The following is an 18,815-nucleotide window of genomic DNA, read 5'->3' on the forward strand; positions in this document are numbered from 1 at the left end:
TAATAATCTGGATCTGGAGGCTGAAGTCCAGCAATTGCACTCTAATGTCAGAAATCCGCAGCATCTACTCAAGGGTATCTACAGCGACTTCTAAGCCATGGACATTATAACACCAACATTTGTGCCCCATCCTGCCAAACTACAGCTCACAATGAATGGATTTCAAGTCAAGCATGAACTCAAAGCAAACGATTTCCTGAATATCTCTCATTTTCTTTGATCACAAAGATCCCTCCCAGGATATAGCTGTATCACCAGTAACATTAAACCCGCTGAGTGAACATTACAAGACAGGAAAAAATAAATACAATATTCTCATGAGAATCCCATACATTACTTTATTTTTAAAAGTAAATCATGACAGAAGCCTTCTGCTTAATGGAGCATGTGTTCAGTTTTGGAGAAAAAAAATAAAAATTTCTAAATGGTGTACGGATGGAGTTACTGTGAGAAATATTAGAAATATAGCTGCTAAAGTGATAGTGTGAGAGAGAAGCTGGTTATTTTTTAAAAAATAAAAGGTTTGCTTTCAGTGGGATCATATTTTAATGCGATAAATGTGTTTTCATTATTAGCCGCGTGTAAGCATTGATATAATCTTGGATTATATTTGACATTGTGGTTTCTTCTGTCATCAGATGGTATTACAGGATTATTATACTGCACTGCATAGAAAAGAATAAAAACAGACTTTAGCAACAGACACAATGATAACATAATGAGATAATTATCATGAGTTAATTATCATGAGTGATAAGTGTTCCGGTTTTCTTTAAAATCGCTAATTTACTAAATTATAATTTTAATTAAATTAACTCTGCTGCTTTTAACTCTACCACTTTTCTCAACCAGTTTAATTAGGACTATTTTTTTTTATTAACAAAAGTATCAGCTAAATTTCTGTTGATAACTCTTAAATGAAAAAGTGGAAGAACATCATAGAATCTAGCACTGATGACATTACTTAGTTTGAGTAATGAGACGTCTGCAAGAAAACAGTCAAGCTCAGAAAGCATCGAAGACCCCTCATTTCAATCCTGAGCTATAAATATTGTCCTTTATTGGTAACACCATTACCTCATACACACAACTCACAGGTACTTAAATTAATCCCCAATATGGACTGCACAATATGACATAGCCTCTAGGGCAGTGATGGCTAACCTTTTCAGGACTGAGTGCCCAAAGTGCATGCACCTGAACCCCCAAAATGCAATGCATGTGTGGCCCCCCTACGCATGCGCCCTGCCCCCACGCATGCACACGTGGCCCCCTGCATGCACTCCACCCCCCACGCTGCACACACAGCCCCCTGCATGTGCCCCACCCCACACATGCACACACGCCCCCTGCATGCACCCCCCCAAAGAGACCCGAAGACTAGCTCACCAGTGGGAGGTGCGCACGCATGCACAGCAGAGCTGAGCTGGGGTGACAGCTCGCTTGCCCACAGAGAAGGCACTGCGTGCCACCTCTGCCATAGGTTCACCATCACTGCTCTAGGGTATAACATTGCCAAATTCATGGTAATGTTTATTAAACTAATGAAAGCGAAGAGAGAAATCTAATATCAGAGCACTAATTTTGACAGTAGCCAACATTTTTCACAATGTCTCTTCCTTCTTCTCTTCTCCTTCTCTCATATGGATAAAGATCACTATCTCAGTCTACCTTTATACTATTTAATCTTTATTCTTATTAAGCATTCTACCTTGCTTCTCAAATTCATTTATACTTCTCCAAGTGGTTTAAAACTTTTAACATTATATAAAACTAATGCTAATCAATAAAGCATAACTTTATTGTAAAGCATAACTGTAGAACAGTTCCTGGTGTCCATCTGAATCTGAATCTTGTTTGCAATAACATTGGGTTAGACGTGTTACACTAAAATTCAGTCTGAAGGGGTGTGTATGTGGAGCATAGGGTCCAGTTTAATTTTTTTTAATGGGAAAAAAATCAGTAACTCCTGGAATATAAAAATATCCAGAGACAATGACTTGCTGAATCTTATGATATAATCATAAGGACAAGTGGCTGCCTGCAAAAAAACCTCTGATTCCATTCTAAGAGTTTTCTCCTAATTTTAAAATATCACTTCTGGATTGCAGGCAAAAGAACGTGCAGAAGAGGTGCATGATGCTATGCAGCCCTAAATGTCAAAGAAATGTTTCTGCCCACTGTCAATTAGTATAAATCAGGGGTGGGTTCTACTTACCTTTACTACCAGTTCGCAATGGGGCCGCACATGTGCAGAAGCATTCTGATGATGTCGGGGTCGGTGGGCGGAGTCTCCCGCCGGTTTTACTACCGGTTCTATAGAACCGGTGTGAACCGGGGGCAATCCACCACTGGTATAAATGGACATTATTAAGGATGTATCTATTTTACTTTCTTCATTAGAGGGTTGTGAAAATATTTACAGACCTCTCACATCCTGGACATAAACTGTTTCAACTCCTACCTTCAAAACAATGCTATAGAGCACTGCACACCACAACAACTAGACACAAGAACAGTTTTTTTCCCTGAATGCCATCACTCTGCTAAACAAATAATTTGCTCAACATTGTCAAACTAGTTACTAAGTTTGCATTACTATTAATCTTCTCATAGTTCCTATCACCCATCTCCTCCCACTTATGACTGTATGACTGTAACCTTGTTGCTGGTATCCTTATATTGACTGTTTCCCTATGACTATCATTAAGTGTTGTCCCTTATGATTCTTGATGAATGTATCTTGTCTTTTTATGTACACCAAGAGCGTATACACCAAGACAAATTCCTTGTGTGTCCAATCACACTTGGCCAATAAAGAATTCTATTCTATTCTATTCTATTCTATTCTATTCTATTCTATTCTATTCTATTCTATTCTATTCTATTCTATTCTACTCTACTCTACTCTACTCTACTCTACTCTACTCTACTCTACTCAGTCCCAAGTGCCTGATTGCATCAGGGACTCTGAAATTAGTAGTTTTGATTTTTGAGGTGTGAGCCTTGGAATCAATGAATTTGCTTCCTCTTGAAGCAGAACACCTAGTTTGCTTCTTCAGCCTCACTGAGAGAAGGTCTTCTGAATTTTATCTTGACTGATCTAAATGTCTTGGATGAATTCACACATCCTTGATAACACTTCTTTTGAATCATTGCAGACCCCCACAGATGACATAGAGGTGATAAACACCGAGAGAATTGAAGCATCTCCAGAAGTGCCAGTGAAAGATGAAAGAAGGAGCCAGGAAATTGCAGAAACCAAGTCCAAAGGAGAGGAGAGACCTACCAAAACCAATTTGAGAAAATTCTTTAAACTGGTAAGACCGATATTCCTGGATTTGTATGCCAGCTGTATTACAATCATTGAGAAGTCACACATCTTAAAGTTTAATTAATAGTAAATATGATGGGACAGCTAATTAAAAAGTTTTCGTAACAGCCCTATGTTGGGTTGGGTTCATCAGATTGCATGGATGGATGATCATTTTACTAGACCAACAGTGAACCCAAATTTGGGCCTCCATTCCACAAAATGGCTAGTAAGGAATATAAAAGGAATGTTAAAAGTTGCCCATAAGTCCACCTCACAGTATATCTGTATAGTTCATCTATAACATTTGATAGTAGGCAGAATTTTAATGACTCTCCAGCAGATATGCTCCTGAGTAAAGGGCTTTTACCACATGAATTATTTCATATATAATAAAGATTCTAATCTAACCATGTCACCTCTGAGATTTTCCTGCCAACTCAAGTTGAAAAGTCAACTAAGAGTGAAGTGTCAGGAGTTCTGTGGTCTACTAACAAGTCCTAGTCTAAAACCTGACACACTGAAACAAATCGTTTCTGAGGGAACAATTGATAGACTATATAAGAAAGACATAAAAAGGTATGACAAATGGTGTGGTAGACCATATATTTATTCTAAATGGACGTTCACAGGACACTCCCAAGCTTGGCTAAAGGTTCCCTAGAGGACATTCCTATGAGAAAAGAAATAACATGCTTTTTTTTTTTTTTTTTTTTTTTTTGGTCATTGTGTTCCTAAGTCCTGAAACTGGAAGGCTCAGTTAAACTCCTGTGTACAATCATTTATAATCATTGTAGGAAAAACTTCATATAATCCTTTGTTATTTTAGTCAGTCAGGAGTGACACAGGGGTAACTCCTCCTGAAATAAATGGGTCAGCACCTGATCACCAAGTAAGTGGATGGATCATTCAGTTTTCCTTTGGTGATGGTTCAACTGAACTCTTCTTCTGGGATTTAATGAGAACGTACATGATCCTTGAGTATTATATTTGATATACAACTTTATGTATTTCCTTCTGCCTTTGATTCCTAATACTTTTTGCACTGAAAGTGGCACTGTTGGTTTTAAATTCTTTTGAAAACCACTCAATTCAAAACTGAAGCTAAAATGAAGAAAAATGGCATTAATATAATAGTTAAACCATTTTTGGGTAGTGTTTCACAATCTTGGCAACTTTAAAGATGGGTGGACTCAATTACCAGCATTCCCCAGCCAACGTGCATTTATCTTAAAGTTGCCATGGTTGAAAAACATTGGTTGAGCAATAGCCTTATCATTATTATTGAAAAGATGCAGCATTCCCATCATGGGTGGGTTCTACTTACCTTTACTACCAGTTCGCAATGGGGCTGCGCGTGCGAGCTTTACTCGTGTGCGCGCTCTTCTGCGCATGCGCAAAAGCATTCTGATGATGTTGGGGTCAGTGGGCGGAGCCTCCCGCCAGTTTTATTACTGGTTCTATACAACCCACCACTGATTCCCATCCTCCTCTACCTCATATTCTTCAGAAATGTTGGATTGTGACTCCTAGTATTTTCAGCCCAGTTAAGGAAGGTTAAATTAAGCCTGGTTGTTCAGGCTAGAAATTGGCTCTGCAATTCCAACTATTTTGAAAATAGAGGCTGCAGACCAGAGCACGGAGTCTAAGTTAATTAAATGTAGAACCTTTAAAAACAAAGTTGTCATCTGATGCCCTTGCATCATTTTTGTTTTGCAGTCTTTAGCACATGCCTGGTTATTACCCTACTTTTCCTCAATGAGCCAGTTTAAAAGAATGTGTTGTTTTGGGTGTTTAGTTAGTTCCTTATTCCAGACTTCCAAATACAAAAGGCGATGGATGAATATTAAATACTTTGTACTTTGTAATTTGAAACTGCAGCCATTATCAACAGTGCCATTTTGTACCTTGTTCTTTATCTGTACTGTAGCCTGTTCTTTTTTTTCCTTCCTTTGTCTGAAACACGCTCTCTTGTACTTGTGTTGTCTTTGCAAAAACAATAAAGTACAATAAAGTAAATGAAATGGATCTTTTCTCCATTTGTGGTTCCATGCAGAATTTTACAGGCTCCTTTGACTAAAATTAGGAAAGTCCATTTAACTCCCTGTACAACGTAGACAGACCCCGTTTCTAGCTTTACCTCTTAGGTTCTTAGCTCTTCCGGTAAAAAAACAAATATTTATTTATTTATTTACCAAATTTAGGTACCACCCATCTCACTCTCAGAGTGACTCTGTGCAGTGTGCAAACACTAATTATTTTCCTTGTCTGAATACGGTAAATCCTTTCCCCAACAAAGAAAATAATAAATTCCGGGGTGGGAAAATACAGGAATATATATTTCTTCTTACATAACAATAATAATTATAACATCAAGGAAGGGTTATTTTGATATTTTTTCCCCTCACATTTCTTTTCATCTTTGGACTGTGTGGTCTCTTTTCCAGATCCCTCCTACTTGGCTAACCCTCCCTCCCTCCCTTCCTTTCTTCCTTCCTTCCTTCCTTCCTTCCTTCCTTCCTTCCTTCCTTCCTTCCTTCTGTGTTTCCTGTACATTTCCAAAGATCAGCTCTGAATTCCTTTATATCTAACGATTTCAATAGATTATATTCTATCAAACCTTGTATTGACTTTTGAAATCACGGAGATAAATACCAACCCAAGCAATATTAGAAATAATATGCTTTGGGATACTCTGGATACACCAGGGGTGTCAAACGCACGTTGTCATGGCAGCATCAGGTGACGTATCAGAATTCCCTCCCCCCTTGCTAAACTGGGCGGGGGCATGGACAGTGTGTGACGCATCCGGCCTGCGGGCTGGGAGTTTGACAGCCCTGGGATATACCTTCCTTGCCACTGGCTTTGTTGGTTGGAGCTTGTGTATGTTAAAATCCTGGAGGGCACTAATATACCGGCCTACCTTTGCTGTAAAAAGGTGATACAAGTTGGAAGGGAGGAATGCTGACACAGCATATGCCAGTGCCAGAAGAGTTATTTGCTCCTAACTCTAGGACAAACAGCTTCCCCCCCCCCTTTTTTTTTTATCCTTAAAGAAAATAAATATAAAAATCCAGAAATAAGGGAAGGGCCGGGGGAGATATTTCAGAAAACCAGTGATGTTGTTTTTATTCACATAAACACAGGATTACAGAAGATCACTTATGTGACAGATTATGTTTGCTGTACAAGGGGACTAAACCTAACTAGGTGGCTAAAACATGAGCTTGTCAATCAGAAAGGTCGGCAGTTCGGCGGTTCAAATCCCTAGTACAGGTCTCCTGTGAGCAGGGGGTTGGACTAGATGACCTCCAAGGTCCCTTCTAACTCTGTTACTGTTACTGGTCTTCCCTGTGTCAGGGGTCTCATCAGGGTATGGTTTTAAAAAAAATGTCAAGAAGATTACCCTGGTGGCATACCGGAAGTTGTTTTTTATGGTATGGGAAAATGTATAAATCTTTGGGGTTACTGCCAAAATCACCACTACTTTTTGGAAGGGAAGAAAGAAGGAAAGAAGGAGGGAGGGAGGACCAAAAATAATATAGATAGGTATTTGGTTTTTGATTTCTCCATTCTTTGTGTTCCAACTGATTTATAGTATTTATTAACATATACTTGCTTAAATTGTCCGACACCTTTACTTTTTTGAATGTACTGTATGGACACCCCTGAACCAAGCCCACTACTGGCATTTAAGTCCTGCATATTGGGTGTAAGGGACGTGGTGGCTCAGTGGCTAAGACACTGAGTTTGTCGATCGAAAGGTCGGCAGTTCAGGAGTTCGAATCCCTAGTGCCGCATAACAGGGTGAGCTCCCGTTACTTGTCCCGGCTTCTGCCAAACTAGCAGTTCGAAAGCACGTAAAAAATGCAAGTAGAAAAATAGGGACCACCTTTGGTGGGAAGGTAACAGCATTCTGTGCACCTTTGGCGTTTAGTCATGCCAGCCACATGACCAGGGAGATGTCTTCGGACAGAGTTGGCTCTTCGGCTTTGAAACGGAGATGAGCACCACCTCCTAGAGTCGGGAACAACTAGCACATATAGCCTTTACCTTTATCGGGTGTAAGATTGCAACTCATGGTCTCCCAAGGAAACAAATTGTTCCTCCTTTGGGCTTTCCCTTTGCAAATCAAGCTGCCCCATTTCTTCTTTTAAACCCACCGACCAAGTAACCCTGTTTGAAACTGCTCTAGACCCTGGACTTCACAGACAGACCTTTGACCCAGGCTGAGACTCGAGATTCTGCAAGCAAAGGGAGCCGCAAGAATTCCACGGACAACCTAAACAAGTCGCAAGAGATCTCCCAGAAAACCAAGGATCCACAAGAGTCCGGACAAGAAGAAGCAGCCGAGATAGACTCCCTTCAGAATGGAGAGGATGCAGCACAACAAAGCCCTCTCAAGCGAATGGAGAAGCGACAGACCCTCGGAGCGTTTTTCAAGGGCCTTGTAGGTTACCTTCATCTTCCCTTAGTAAACCCTGCTTAGCCAGTACTTCCTCAAAGAAAACGTTCTTGAGGAGAGGAGAATAGCTCCTGCACCTTCATTATTTTCCTAAGCATGAATGGGAGCAGTAGTGGGTTTCACTTACCTTTGCTACCGTTTTGGAACTTCTGCACATGCGAATCTTCTGTGCATGCGTAGAGCATTCATGATGACGTCTGGGAGGGTGGGCGGAGCCTCCTGTTGCTGCCGCTACCAGTTCGCCCAAACCGGGGCAAACCGGTAGAAACCCACCACTGAATGGGAGAGTAATGATTTGAAGGGAAGGGGCACCAAGCTGGCGGGAGATCTGGCCCTTCCGAGATTACCAAAAGGAGAGCTATAAGACCAAATGAGTACCAAATTCTTCATTCTGGATTGCTTTGGGACTCAGATGAAGTGGAATCTTTGGCCAACCTGGTGCCCTCTAATTCTATTGGGACCAGCTCCCAGAATTCCCTACTAGCGCATCTGAAAACTGGCAGGGATTCTGGGAGTTGATGTCTAAGTCCATCTAGAACACAGGTGTCAAACTCGTGCGTCATGTTGCCATCACATTTGTTATTTTTGTTATTTTAAAATTTGTATACCACCCTTCTCCTAGTGGACTCAGGGCGGTGCATAGCCAGAACTAAAACACATACCAATACAAAATTTAAAATTATTAAAAGAATTACATACTTTGGTCCAAATTTAAAACAATTCGAATTAAAACCCATTGACAAATTAAAAGCTAAAAAACTAAAAAAAAGGGGGGGGGCAGGTATCATGACTTTTTTCCCTTCGTGGAGCTGGGTTGGGCTGGACTGGGCATGGCCTGCGCATGATGCATTCTGGCCTGCAGCTGCCAGTTTGACACCCGAGAGTACTAGATTGTGAAAAAGTTATTCTGCAATTTAAAAATGGCTCAATCTGGATTTTTATTCAATAAGTGGTTTTCCATTTGGGTTATGGCTAAGCAATCAGAGAAATCAGCTTAATTGCCTTTTTTTTTTTTTTTGAGGCCCAGAAATCTCTTTCCAAAGTCATGCCTTGAATTAAAGAACTATATATCTCTTTTCTCATATCACATTGCAGTTTAAATTAAAGGCTTAGTTTAGTGCTTCATATCAAATTAGAGTATTATTCATTGTCATTTCTTTCTTCATTGGATATTTTATTGCATTTGAATCTGAATATGGGGAAAAGATTTTCTAACTTTTACTTTTGCAGGATCCTTATGGTCAGTTATGAAATATAGAATCTAATAATCAAGATAGACTGATATCTTGATTATATATATATATATACACACACACAAACATACAAGTATATGTATAGATAGGTAGGTAGGTAGGTAGGTAGGTAGGTAGGTAGGTAGGTAGATAGATAGATAGATAGATAGATAGATAGATAGATAGATAGATAGATAGTGATAGTGATAGTGATAGTGATGGGATTCAAATAATTTAACAAACGGTTCTCTGCCCTAATGATTTCTTCCAACAACCAGTTCACCAAACTGCTCATAAAGTTAACAACCGGTTCTCCCGAAGTGGTGCGAACTGGTTGAATCCCACCACTGGATATAGATATAGACACACACACACATACATATATACCACCCTGGAAGTTGATCATGATGGTCCATTTGCACACTAGAGTGTTACCTGATTGAGCTTATTAGGGGAAGGTATTATCTTCTGATAAAGATATTTTACCTGTGCTTTAAAGATGCTGCTAAACACCTAGCAGATTCATTTCCACAAAATGCTAATTCTAGTTTGTTTCATCCTTACTGTACTCAGTCTTTGTGTGTGAAGCCAACCTAAGTGATTTGTTTGGGTTTCAATATGCAACTCCCAGAAATTGCTAGTAATCAGTTAAATGTGTCAACTGAGTCCATTTCTGTCCCCAGAAGAAAAAGATGATTTTTTTGTATTCCTGGAATTTCTGCTGCAGCAAACTACATCCCCGGAGTTGTGACTCAACTGCACATTGTAGAACTTGGGTTCAACAATTTCATCCTATTTTTATCTGCTCCTCTTTTCTTATGTATGTTTTTCAGACTCCTCGGGCCAAGCTCTATGGCATAGAGTCTATGCATTTATATATTTATTTCAAATAGGAGGCGCAAGATGACATTAAAAGGAGAACTACACTAGAACCATTATCAATGAATTTTGTCCAATGTCCTGCCAGATGGGAAACTTACAAATAGCATGTGAATATCCCAGAAACCTTTGGGAGCTATTAGTAATCCATTAGTTTTAAATGGATTTGTAAGTTTTAAAAACCATTAGTTTTATTTCGTTTTTTTCTTAAAGAAGTAAAGTGAAATGTTAATATTAGTTAACATTTAACATTAATATTATTCAAAACAGTAATAAGTTAGAACCACAGAGTCAACCAAGTCAACCTCTTCCTGTATCTCTGCATATGCAAAGCCTTATAGCACGTAGGAAAGAAAAGAAAAATAAGGCAGGAGATAATTGTTTTGATGAATAATGTGATATGATTGAGCAAAGATTCTGAGGTGCTTCCACAATCAAGAAATATATTACATCTTGATGTTTTAAATACGATACATGAGATTATATACAGAAATGCAGAAACAGTGCAGGAAATGTAATTACTGACAGAATATTATCTTTTTAAAAAGTTCCCAGTCCTTATACATGCTGAATTAAAGCCAACTCTTAACAATCCAAAGATTTTGATTGAAAGGGGGGGGGGTTGTTATGTTGTGATGCACATTAAAAAAAAACTGCTAGCTTTTTGATTGTATTAAAATGGCTGCCATCTTGACTTACTTCTGACCATGACAAACACCTCAAAAGGGTTCACTGGTCTGAGTGACAAGCTTCATAATCTTTGTTCCTTCTCACTCAGAACAAAATAAATTACCGTAAAACGTCATGCAAATGTGCGACTCATGACGCCAATATACATATGTTGTATGTTGCAGCTTTTTCTCACATGGAATTTGCCTCATAATGGCAGTAAGTTTGTTTGTTTGTACAGTAAAATGTGCACACAATTCTGGATGTAGACTCCTCCATCATATGGCTAAAGAAAATAGCCCACTAAAGAAAGAAATACAGAGGTGGTATTCAGCAGGTTCTGACCGGTTCTGGAGAACTTGTAGCGGAAATTTTGAGTAGTTTGGAGAACCGGTAAATACCACCTCTGACTGGCCCCGCCCCCATCTATTCTCTGCCTCCTGAGTCCCAGCTGATCGGGAGGAAATGGGGATTTTGCAGTAACCTTCCCCTGGAGTGGGGAGGGAATGGATATTTTACAATATCCTTCCCCTGCCATGCCCACCAAGCCACGCCCACCAAGCTTGCCACGCCCACTAAGCCATGCCCACAGAACCGGTGGTAAAAAAAATTGAATCCTACCACTGGAGAAATGTATAAAAACATAATTTCTTGAGCATCTTCAACAATGTTTACATGTTTCTCTCCCTTTTCTCCAGAGTCCCAAACGGATGTCAGATGCTGGGGTACAAACAGATCCTGTGTCTATCATGTCTATCGTGAAACCCAAATAATTAACAACTGGAAGTCTCTGAAGAATCACTGGATCACCGTTACTTTTTCTCCTTTCAGGACAGAAAGAAAAAAGAAATGATTGGTATTATTTATCCCCCGCCCCCCGCCCCAATCTTTCCTTCCCTTCTTTTCGCGGCTGTAACAAACTAGGGGCTGATATACAAATCCAAGGTCATTCCAAGTAAGATGTTTTGTTGGTTGTCTGTTTCTACTACCATCCACCCACTGCTTCTCCCACTGCTTCGCCCACCCTCACTGCAGTTCAGTCTGTTGAATCACCACATATATTTTCTTTCCTGCTGCAATGATCATGATACCTTCCATGGGATGACCACGAGGTAGATTGATCTACTCCAGTGTTCTCATTGGGCATGCATTCAAAAAGGCAGCATCTAATTGGTTTAGTTACCTGACATTCCTTTTTCTAACCCAGGGGTCGGCAACCTTAAATACTCAAAGAGCCACAAAGGTCCTAACCGGAAGCCTCCCCGTTCAATTCTGGAGCCAACCGGAAGTCTGCTTCCCCCACCATAGAGTCTCCTCCTGGCGCAGCGTCATTTTTCCTCTACCTGTCCTAACTGAAAGCCCTATAAAATTGTAAACCAGAGGCAAGGAACCGCAACAGAGGGATGAAAGAGCCACATGCGGCTCCAGAGCCACGGGTTGCCGACCCCTGTTCTAACCCATAGCAATACAATGGAATGGTAGGGGTGCAGCCTGGGCTATGATCCAAATTAAACACTATCAAACCTACTTGCTGCCCTGAATGCTAATATATGCTTTGAGAGACTACCAATTGCGGAACATATTCTCTTAAAGGTTAAAAAAAAAATAACAAAAGCTTACAAGGGCACTAAGATTTAAAGGGAGTTCAGCATCCAGGACATCTGGTAGATTTATCAAAACCCAAAAGCGGATAGACATTACCAGTATGGGGGAATGGGTTAAGATTTGTTTCATTCTTTTTTCTGAATCCAAAAAAAAAACAAAAACAAAATTTAAAAAAAAACTGGAAAAAGCCTGCCTACAAATGTATATGCATTATGCATTTCTAATATATATGTGTTACTATCCTGAGTTCATAATGGGCTTCATTTAGGCACTGATATTTCCTATACTTTGCTGCATTGTATGCAAATATCTGTGCATCTTTTTAGCTGCAAATCATGTCACGGGATTGTGCAAAGTGTGGATAGTGATGCAGAAGAAACAACTCAGAAAAAGTGACCTGCATACCGTATGTTTGTATTTTTAAAATTGAAGAAAATGCATTTCTCCTCCATGCCTACCCAAACTCCATGAAATGTAACTCTATCCCAATTTTCTTCAAATGTCCTTGTTTTAAGAGAGGATCATCTTAGGACATCTAATTGTAGATCCTGTGGTCCATTTAGCACTTCAGAGCCCTGTTAGATGAGAACAGCAGATGAAGACTGATTCAACTTTTTGCAAGTCACAAATTTTATTAAAACATGTAAACTTTCATGAGTGTGACAGTAGCTCGTCAAAGCTTATATCTTTCCATAAAACTGGTTATTCAGAAAAGATGCTATCAGAAATCTCCGGATTTTTTGATTACCATAGACTAGCCCAACTCTCTTTCTACAATTAGAGCAACATATAAGTCCCAGTAAATGTAGTTTCATGATCTCTGATTGCCGAAAATTATTTGCAATTACTCAGAACCAGTTTGCAGTATGAATAAATTCGGAAAGTGTCCTCTTACTCAAATTAGAATATCAATCTTGGATCATCTGTCTTAGTTTGCCCAGTTATGTAGAGAACACCATTTGCATATGTTTGCAATTTGTTTATTTTCCAGTCACTTGCATAATGTAAATTCAGTTTCCTTGCTCTGTGAGAACATGATTGGATATAGAAACATGAAGAAAATTAATGGGTAATGGCTGTTAGTGTACTAACTAATGCCATTTGAATTGATCTATAACAAACAGGGGCATCTGTGCAGTAGTGGCCAAAATTGTGAAAATCTTTTGGGAAAAGTGTATTTGCTAAAACTAGCTAATAATACCATTATTATTATTATTTTGGAGTAGTACCATAAAATTAATTTAATCAAGAATGTAATGCAATAACTTTTATGAAGGATTTGCTATGAGAATAGCATTTACAGTATAAAGAAGAAAAGTGAAACACGTAGAAAAAACGAGCTATACAAAAATTATCACCATGTCAGTTAATACTTAGTTGGGTAACCTTTAGCACGAATTACGGCCTTACAAGGTCTTCCCATAGAGTGAACCAAGTCTTTTAGTTCTGCAGCTGTTATAATGTGAAACCAAGATTGAATAATTGATTCTAATAACAGGGTTTTATTGCTTGGTCGCTTCTGACTAAAAAATTTCTTTAGTCGGCTCCATAAATTTTCAGTTGGGTTAAGATCTGGGCTATTCCCAGGCCATTCCAGCAGTGGAATAGGATTGTCTTGAAACTCCCAAAAAAAGTGGTGTTATTAGCCATCAAACCTGAAAAATACACTTTTCCCAAAAGATTTCCACAATTTTGGTCATTACTGTAAGGGGCAGTAAAAGAGCTCAGTCGCAATTGAGCCTGTGCAAATCAAAGCTCTGCCCCCTTTTTGTGTTTTCATCTTTGGCTTGGATGCTTTCCTGGCCATTAGTGGAGGATGAGCTGTGAAACAGTGGATAATTCTGAAAGCATTGGCTAATTGCTTCAAAGCAAATTAAAGTTTTCTTTATAATTTCTCAAAATCTGAGTCCCTTCATCCCATGAGATATCTGTTCGAAGTGGCAAACCAACTCAATATTTAAGATTAAAAACCAACCAACCATTTGGATACTGTTCAGAGTTCTGAACTTTTGATCTTGAACTTTGATCCTGGATCTGGCCTCTTGTTAAAAGCAATGCACAGATAGCCCTCAATTTATGACCACAATTGAGCCCAAAATTTCTGTTGCTAAGCGAGACAGGTGTTATGTGAATTTTGCCCAATTTTATGACCTTTCTTGTCACAATTGTTAAGGGAAGCACTGCAGTTGCTAAGTTCGTAATTTAGCTTGTCAAAAGATGACAAAAGACGATCGCATAACACGAGCACATTGCAACATCATAAATATGAGTCAGTTGCAAAGCATCTGAATTTTGATTACATGATTGTGGAGATGCTGCAATCATTATAAATGTGAAAAAACGGTCATAAGTCACTTTTGCTAGTGCCATTGTAATGTCAAAGAATTACTAAATGAATTGTTGTAAATTGAGGACTACCTGTACATACCCGATTAGGATCTGAAAATATTTCATGCTTCACATGGGTAATCTGGGGTTAATTTTAATTGTAGCTAGGAACATTGTGGTTTATAGTAAAACAGTAGTACTAATGTGGAGATAAATATTAGAATAGAATAGAATAGAATAGAATAGAATAGAATAGAATAGAATAGAATAGAATAGAATAGAATAGAATAGAATAGAATAGAATAGAATAACAGAGTTGGAAGGAACTTTGGAGGTCTTCTAGTCCAACCCCCTGCCCAGGCAGGAAACCCTACACCACTTCAGACAAATGGTTATCCAACATCTTCTTAAAAATTTCCAGTGCTGGAGCATTCACAACTTCTGCAGAAAAAATGCTTTTAGAAGCCTCTGACGATCAGGCAACTCAGCTGGGATCCTCAGAGGCTTTTAAAAGCATTTTTTTTCCTACAACCTCTTCGGCCAAAAAGGTTGCAGAAAAAAATACTTTTCAAAGCCTCTGACGATCCCAGCTGAGCCGGGCGATCATCAGAGGCTTTTTTTTTTTACTTTTAAAAGCATTTTTTCGGCTGAAGAGGTTGTAGAAAAAAATCTTTTAAAAGTAAAAAAACAGCCTCTGATGATCACGCGGCTCAGCTAGGCAAGGGGGGGGCGCAGGGATTTTTGCTACCGGTTCTCCGAACCACCCGCTGCCATCGCTACCGGATCGGGCGATCCAGTCCGAACCGGGAGCATTTCACCCCTGGTTTAAAAGCATATTTCAAGCCACACTTTCATATCTCCTTTTCTAGGTCACCCTTATTTGTAGTTTTATCAGATAACAATGCACACTCATTGACATCAATTGTCAATGACGAGCTGAGCCATTATGTGATGTTTGCAAATGCAGGTATGGGGAGCGATTGAGCAGAGTATGAAAGGTTGCAGTTATAAAGATAATATAATGTAAGATTCAGTGGACAGTGGAGTTTATATTTGAGTAGGTTTCTTAGGGTTGTAGTAGACAATTAGAAAAGGATGAGATTAAAAGGTTTTTAGTTAGATGTATATTACAGGTAGTCCTCGATTTACAATCACAATGGAGCCCAACATTTCTGTTGTTAAGTGAGACATTTGTTAACTGAGTTTTGCCCCATCTTACCACCTCTCTTGCCACTGTTGCTAAGTGAATCACTGCCGTAGATAAATTAGTAACCTGGTTGTTAAGTGAATCTGGCTTTCCACATTGACTTTGCTTGTCAGAAGGTCGCAAAAGGTGATCGCATGACCTTGGGACAATGGTCATAAGTATGAATCAGTTGTCAAGCATCTGAAGTTTGATCACATGATCATGAGGATGCTGCAGAAGTCGTAACTGTGAAAAACGAACATAAGTCACTTTTTTCAGTGCCATTCTAACTTTGAACAGTCGCTAAATGAATTGTTGTAAGTCAAGGACCTCCTGTATATGATCAGGGGGATCCTCTTTAAATGGTACCATTTTCCAGGGAAAAAGATAAAATGAAAACCCCAAAAACCTCCATTGCAAGTTGTAATCTAAACTATTTTCAAAACACAGGAATATACTACAGTTGGGTTACAACCAGTGCCCCATTGTTGATCATGAATACCAGGGCTGCATTCATAATTTTTTAAAGGCATTTTTGAAATTGGTTTTCAAATGATTTCAGGCAGTTCTCAAGTTACAACTACAACTGGGACAGAATTCCCATCACTAAGTGAGCTGGTTGTAAAGTGAGTCTCGTGCTCTATTTTATGATTTTTTCTGCCAGAGTTGTTATTCGAATCTGGCTTAATTGAATTTGACTTTGTCGTAAGGTTGCAAATGGCGATCATGTGACTCTGGGACACTGCAACCATTGTGATTATATGCCAGTCGGTAAGTGTCTGGATTTTGATCATGTGACTTAATCGTCACATGATGGTCTTAAGTGCAAGGACTGGTTAAAAGTCATTTTTTTTCAGCATCATTATGACTGCAAATGGTTGTCAAACAATGGTTGTGAGTCTACCTGTAATTCTATTGAAAAAGCTGAAATTTACAGGATTTCTCACTAATTCTCATCTATTTCTGTCTTCATGTAATGAAATGCAAGAAGTTTACTTCTCAAAAGTAATTAAAGTATTAACCAGAATCCAACACAAGGGGGCAGTATGGAGGCCCTTTTATTACTAACCTAAAGGACATATTTACTTCTGTGTTATTAATATAATTTGTGTATTGTTGTGCAGGGGAAGATCAGATTGTTAGGTTATACAATTATATGATTTCTTTTTTAAAAAATGGATTGGAAGAACAAATGCAAATTATAACTGATTTACAAACATTCTGTGGTAAGAACTTTTTATAGCACATCTATGCTACATATACAAACACATTCTATTCATTATTGTAAAAGTAAGGAACAGGAAGACTAATGTTATAATTTAAACTAGCACCTGAATTTTAAATACTTGTATATTTTGATTTCCTTCTGATTCAATAAACATTATTTAAGAAAACCTATTTGCTTTTAATCGCTTAATTGAAGGTTTTTATTAATTCGCTATGGCTGTGACCCCAATTTTGCAAAAGGTGGGTACTATATACTGACACTTTTTTATTGTTTTCTGAAATATATTTAGGATCTATCAAAGTCCACATCAGATGTTCGACACCCAAGGACACTTTGACATTCACTGAATTTTTGATGAGAAAATAACACACATGAATACAGAAAACTGTAATCTACACTTTTCTAGCCAAATGATTGACAGGTGTGTGTGTGTGTGTGTGCGTGCGTGTGTGCATCTTTCTTGCTCTCCCCCTTGGGTGGCCACTCGATTGGGGCAGACTGCTGGAAATCCATTTCATATTATGTATCATATTTTAGGTTTCAATTAGTACAGTAATTCATCTTTTATATATTTGAACCTCATTGGAAATAGAATAGAATAAGTGTAAGGCGTTCTATTCTATTTCCAATGAGGTTCCTGTGGGCAACATCATACAAAGAAAATGTGTACAAGATGCTGTATAAATGGCACCTTCCACCTGCTCGTCTTTCTAAAATGTATTCAAATCTCTCACCAAACTGTTGGAAGTGTGGGGAGATTGGCACCTATTTCCACATGTGGTGGACCTGTTCCAGGATGACTGAATTCTGGAAAATCATACAGGCATGGATTATGGAAATCACAGGTTATAACCTAATTCTGAAACCAGAGTACTACCTACTGAACATTAGGCCAGACAACATAGGCACAAATATATGGTGTCTGTGTGTTTTTATCACCACGTCAGCAAGAATATGTTTTGCCCAATATTGGAAGGGGAAAGACCTACCGGCTGAAGACTTGATTTTGGAGAAAATTTTGGTTTATGCGGAAGCCGACAGACTGACTAAAGCATTGAGAGATCAAAAGGACTATATTTCCAATGTTGGGACAAATGGTATGTTTGGTTGAACAACAAACGCCCAAAAAGTCAAATATAACCAGGATTATGTTTAATATTTGTTAAATCTGACTGAAGTCTACATACCGTAGAAAGTGTAAATATCATGTAAAGTTCCTGTCGCGATCATTTGTTTGACTATTTCTTTTTCTTGATGTATTTTTTTAAATAAATAAATAAAAAAGGAAATAGAATAGAATAGAATAGAATTTTTATTGGCCAAGTGTGATTGGACACACAAGGAATTTGTCTTGGTGCATATTATTAATATTCAGCAACATATTGAAGCTCGTGTTCAGACTATTAATTTGGTCTAGTTCAGATTTGGGAATCTTGCACTAAGGAGAAGGGAAATTTTGGGGTGCCAACGTTCAAAGAGAAAAATAAATAAATTGAAACATGCTCAGGAAAGTCACCAAGATGTTGAAAAGGTTGGAAATAAAGGAATAGTTAAAAGATCCAGGTGTCAACTTTGAAACTTGCACTGTTGTCACAGGCTCTTTTCGTTTCTTAGCTTGCCACGCTAGACCAGACAACAACAAAAAAATCATCCTGTGGGAACCAAGGTCATCTCAACAGATGTTTGGCAAAGGCTTGAAGAGGTTGCCATAGAGATATCAGAACACCTAATGAGACAATGTGACCTGGGCAAAGGAGGGGAGGAAAGAAGTTCTACTGAAGTCACAACTCATGTGGGACTTACAAATGTGCTCACTGACCTAGCACAACTGCTTGAATAAATAATACTTGAGTTCTAAAAGTTTAGGCTGAAGATTGATATTATGAAAACATACCATTTATTTTTGTTAC

General features: G+C 38.6%; 1 protein-coding gene across 4 annotated transcripts in view; it reads left to right on the forward strand.

Moving 5' to 3' along the window:
• The window catches only part of BCAS1 (brain enriched myelin associated protein 1), a 57,118-nt gene extending 45,601 nt beyond the window's left edge, over positions 1-11,517 (forward strand). For 3 of the 4 annotated variants that reach the window (XM_034433029.3, XM_034433030.3, XM_034433031.3), the window contains 4 exons: positions 3,162-3,320; positions 4,143-4,205; positions 7,509-7,763; positions 11,257-11,517. In XM_034433029.3, the coding sequence (XP_034288920.2) occupies positions 3,162-3,320; positions 4,143-4,205; positions 7,509-7,763; positions 11,257-11,331 (552 nt within the window). In that variant the 3' untranslated portion in view covers positions 11,332-11,517. The remainder of the gene's footprint in view (positions 1-3,161; positions 3,321-4,142; positions 4,206-7,508; positions 7,764-11,256) is intronic. The other variant, XM_087889090.1, reaches the window with a different exon arrangement.
• The last annotated feature ends 7,298 nt before the right edge of the window (positions 11,518-18,815 follow it).

The sequence above is a fragment of the Pantherophis guttatus genome, chromosome 3, assembly GCF_059756535.1.
Source record: "Pantherophis guttatus breed Tessera chromosome 3, ASM5975653v1, whole genome shotgun sequence".
NCBI lineage: Eukaryota > Metazoa > Chordata > Lepidosauria > Squamata > Colubridae > Pantherophis > Pantherophis guttatus.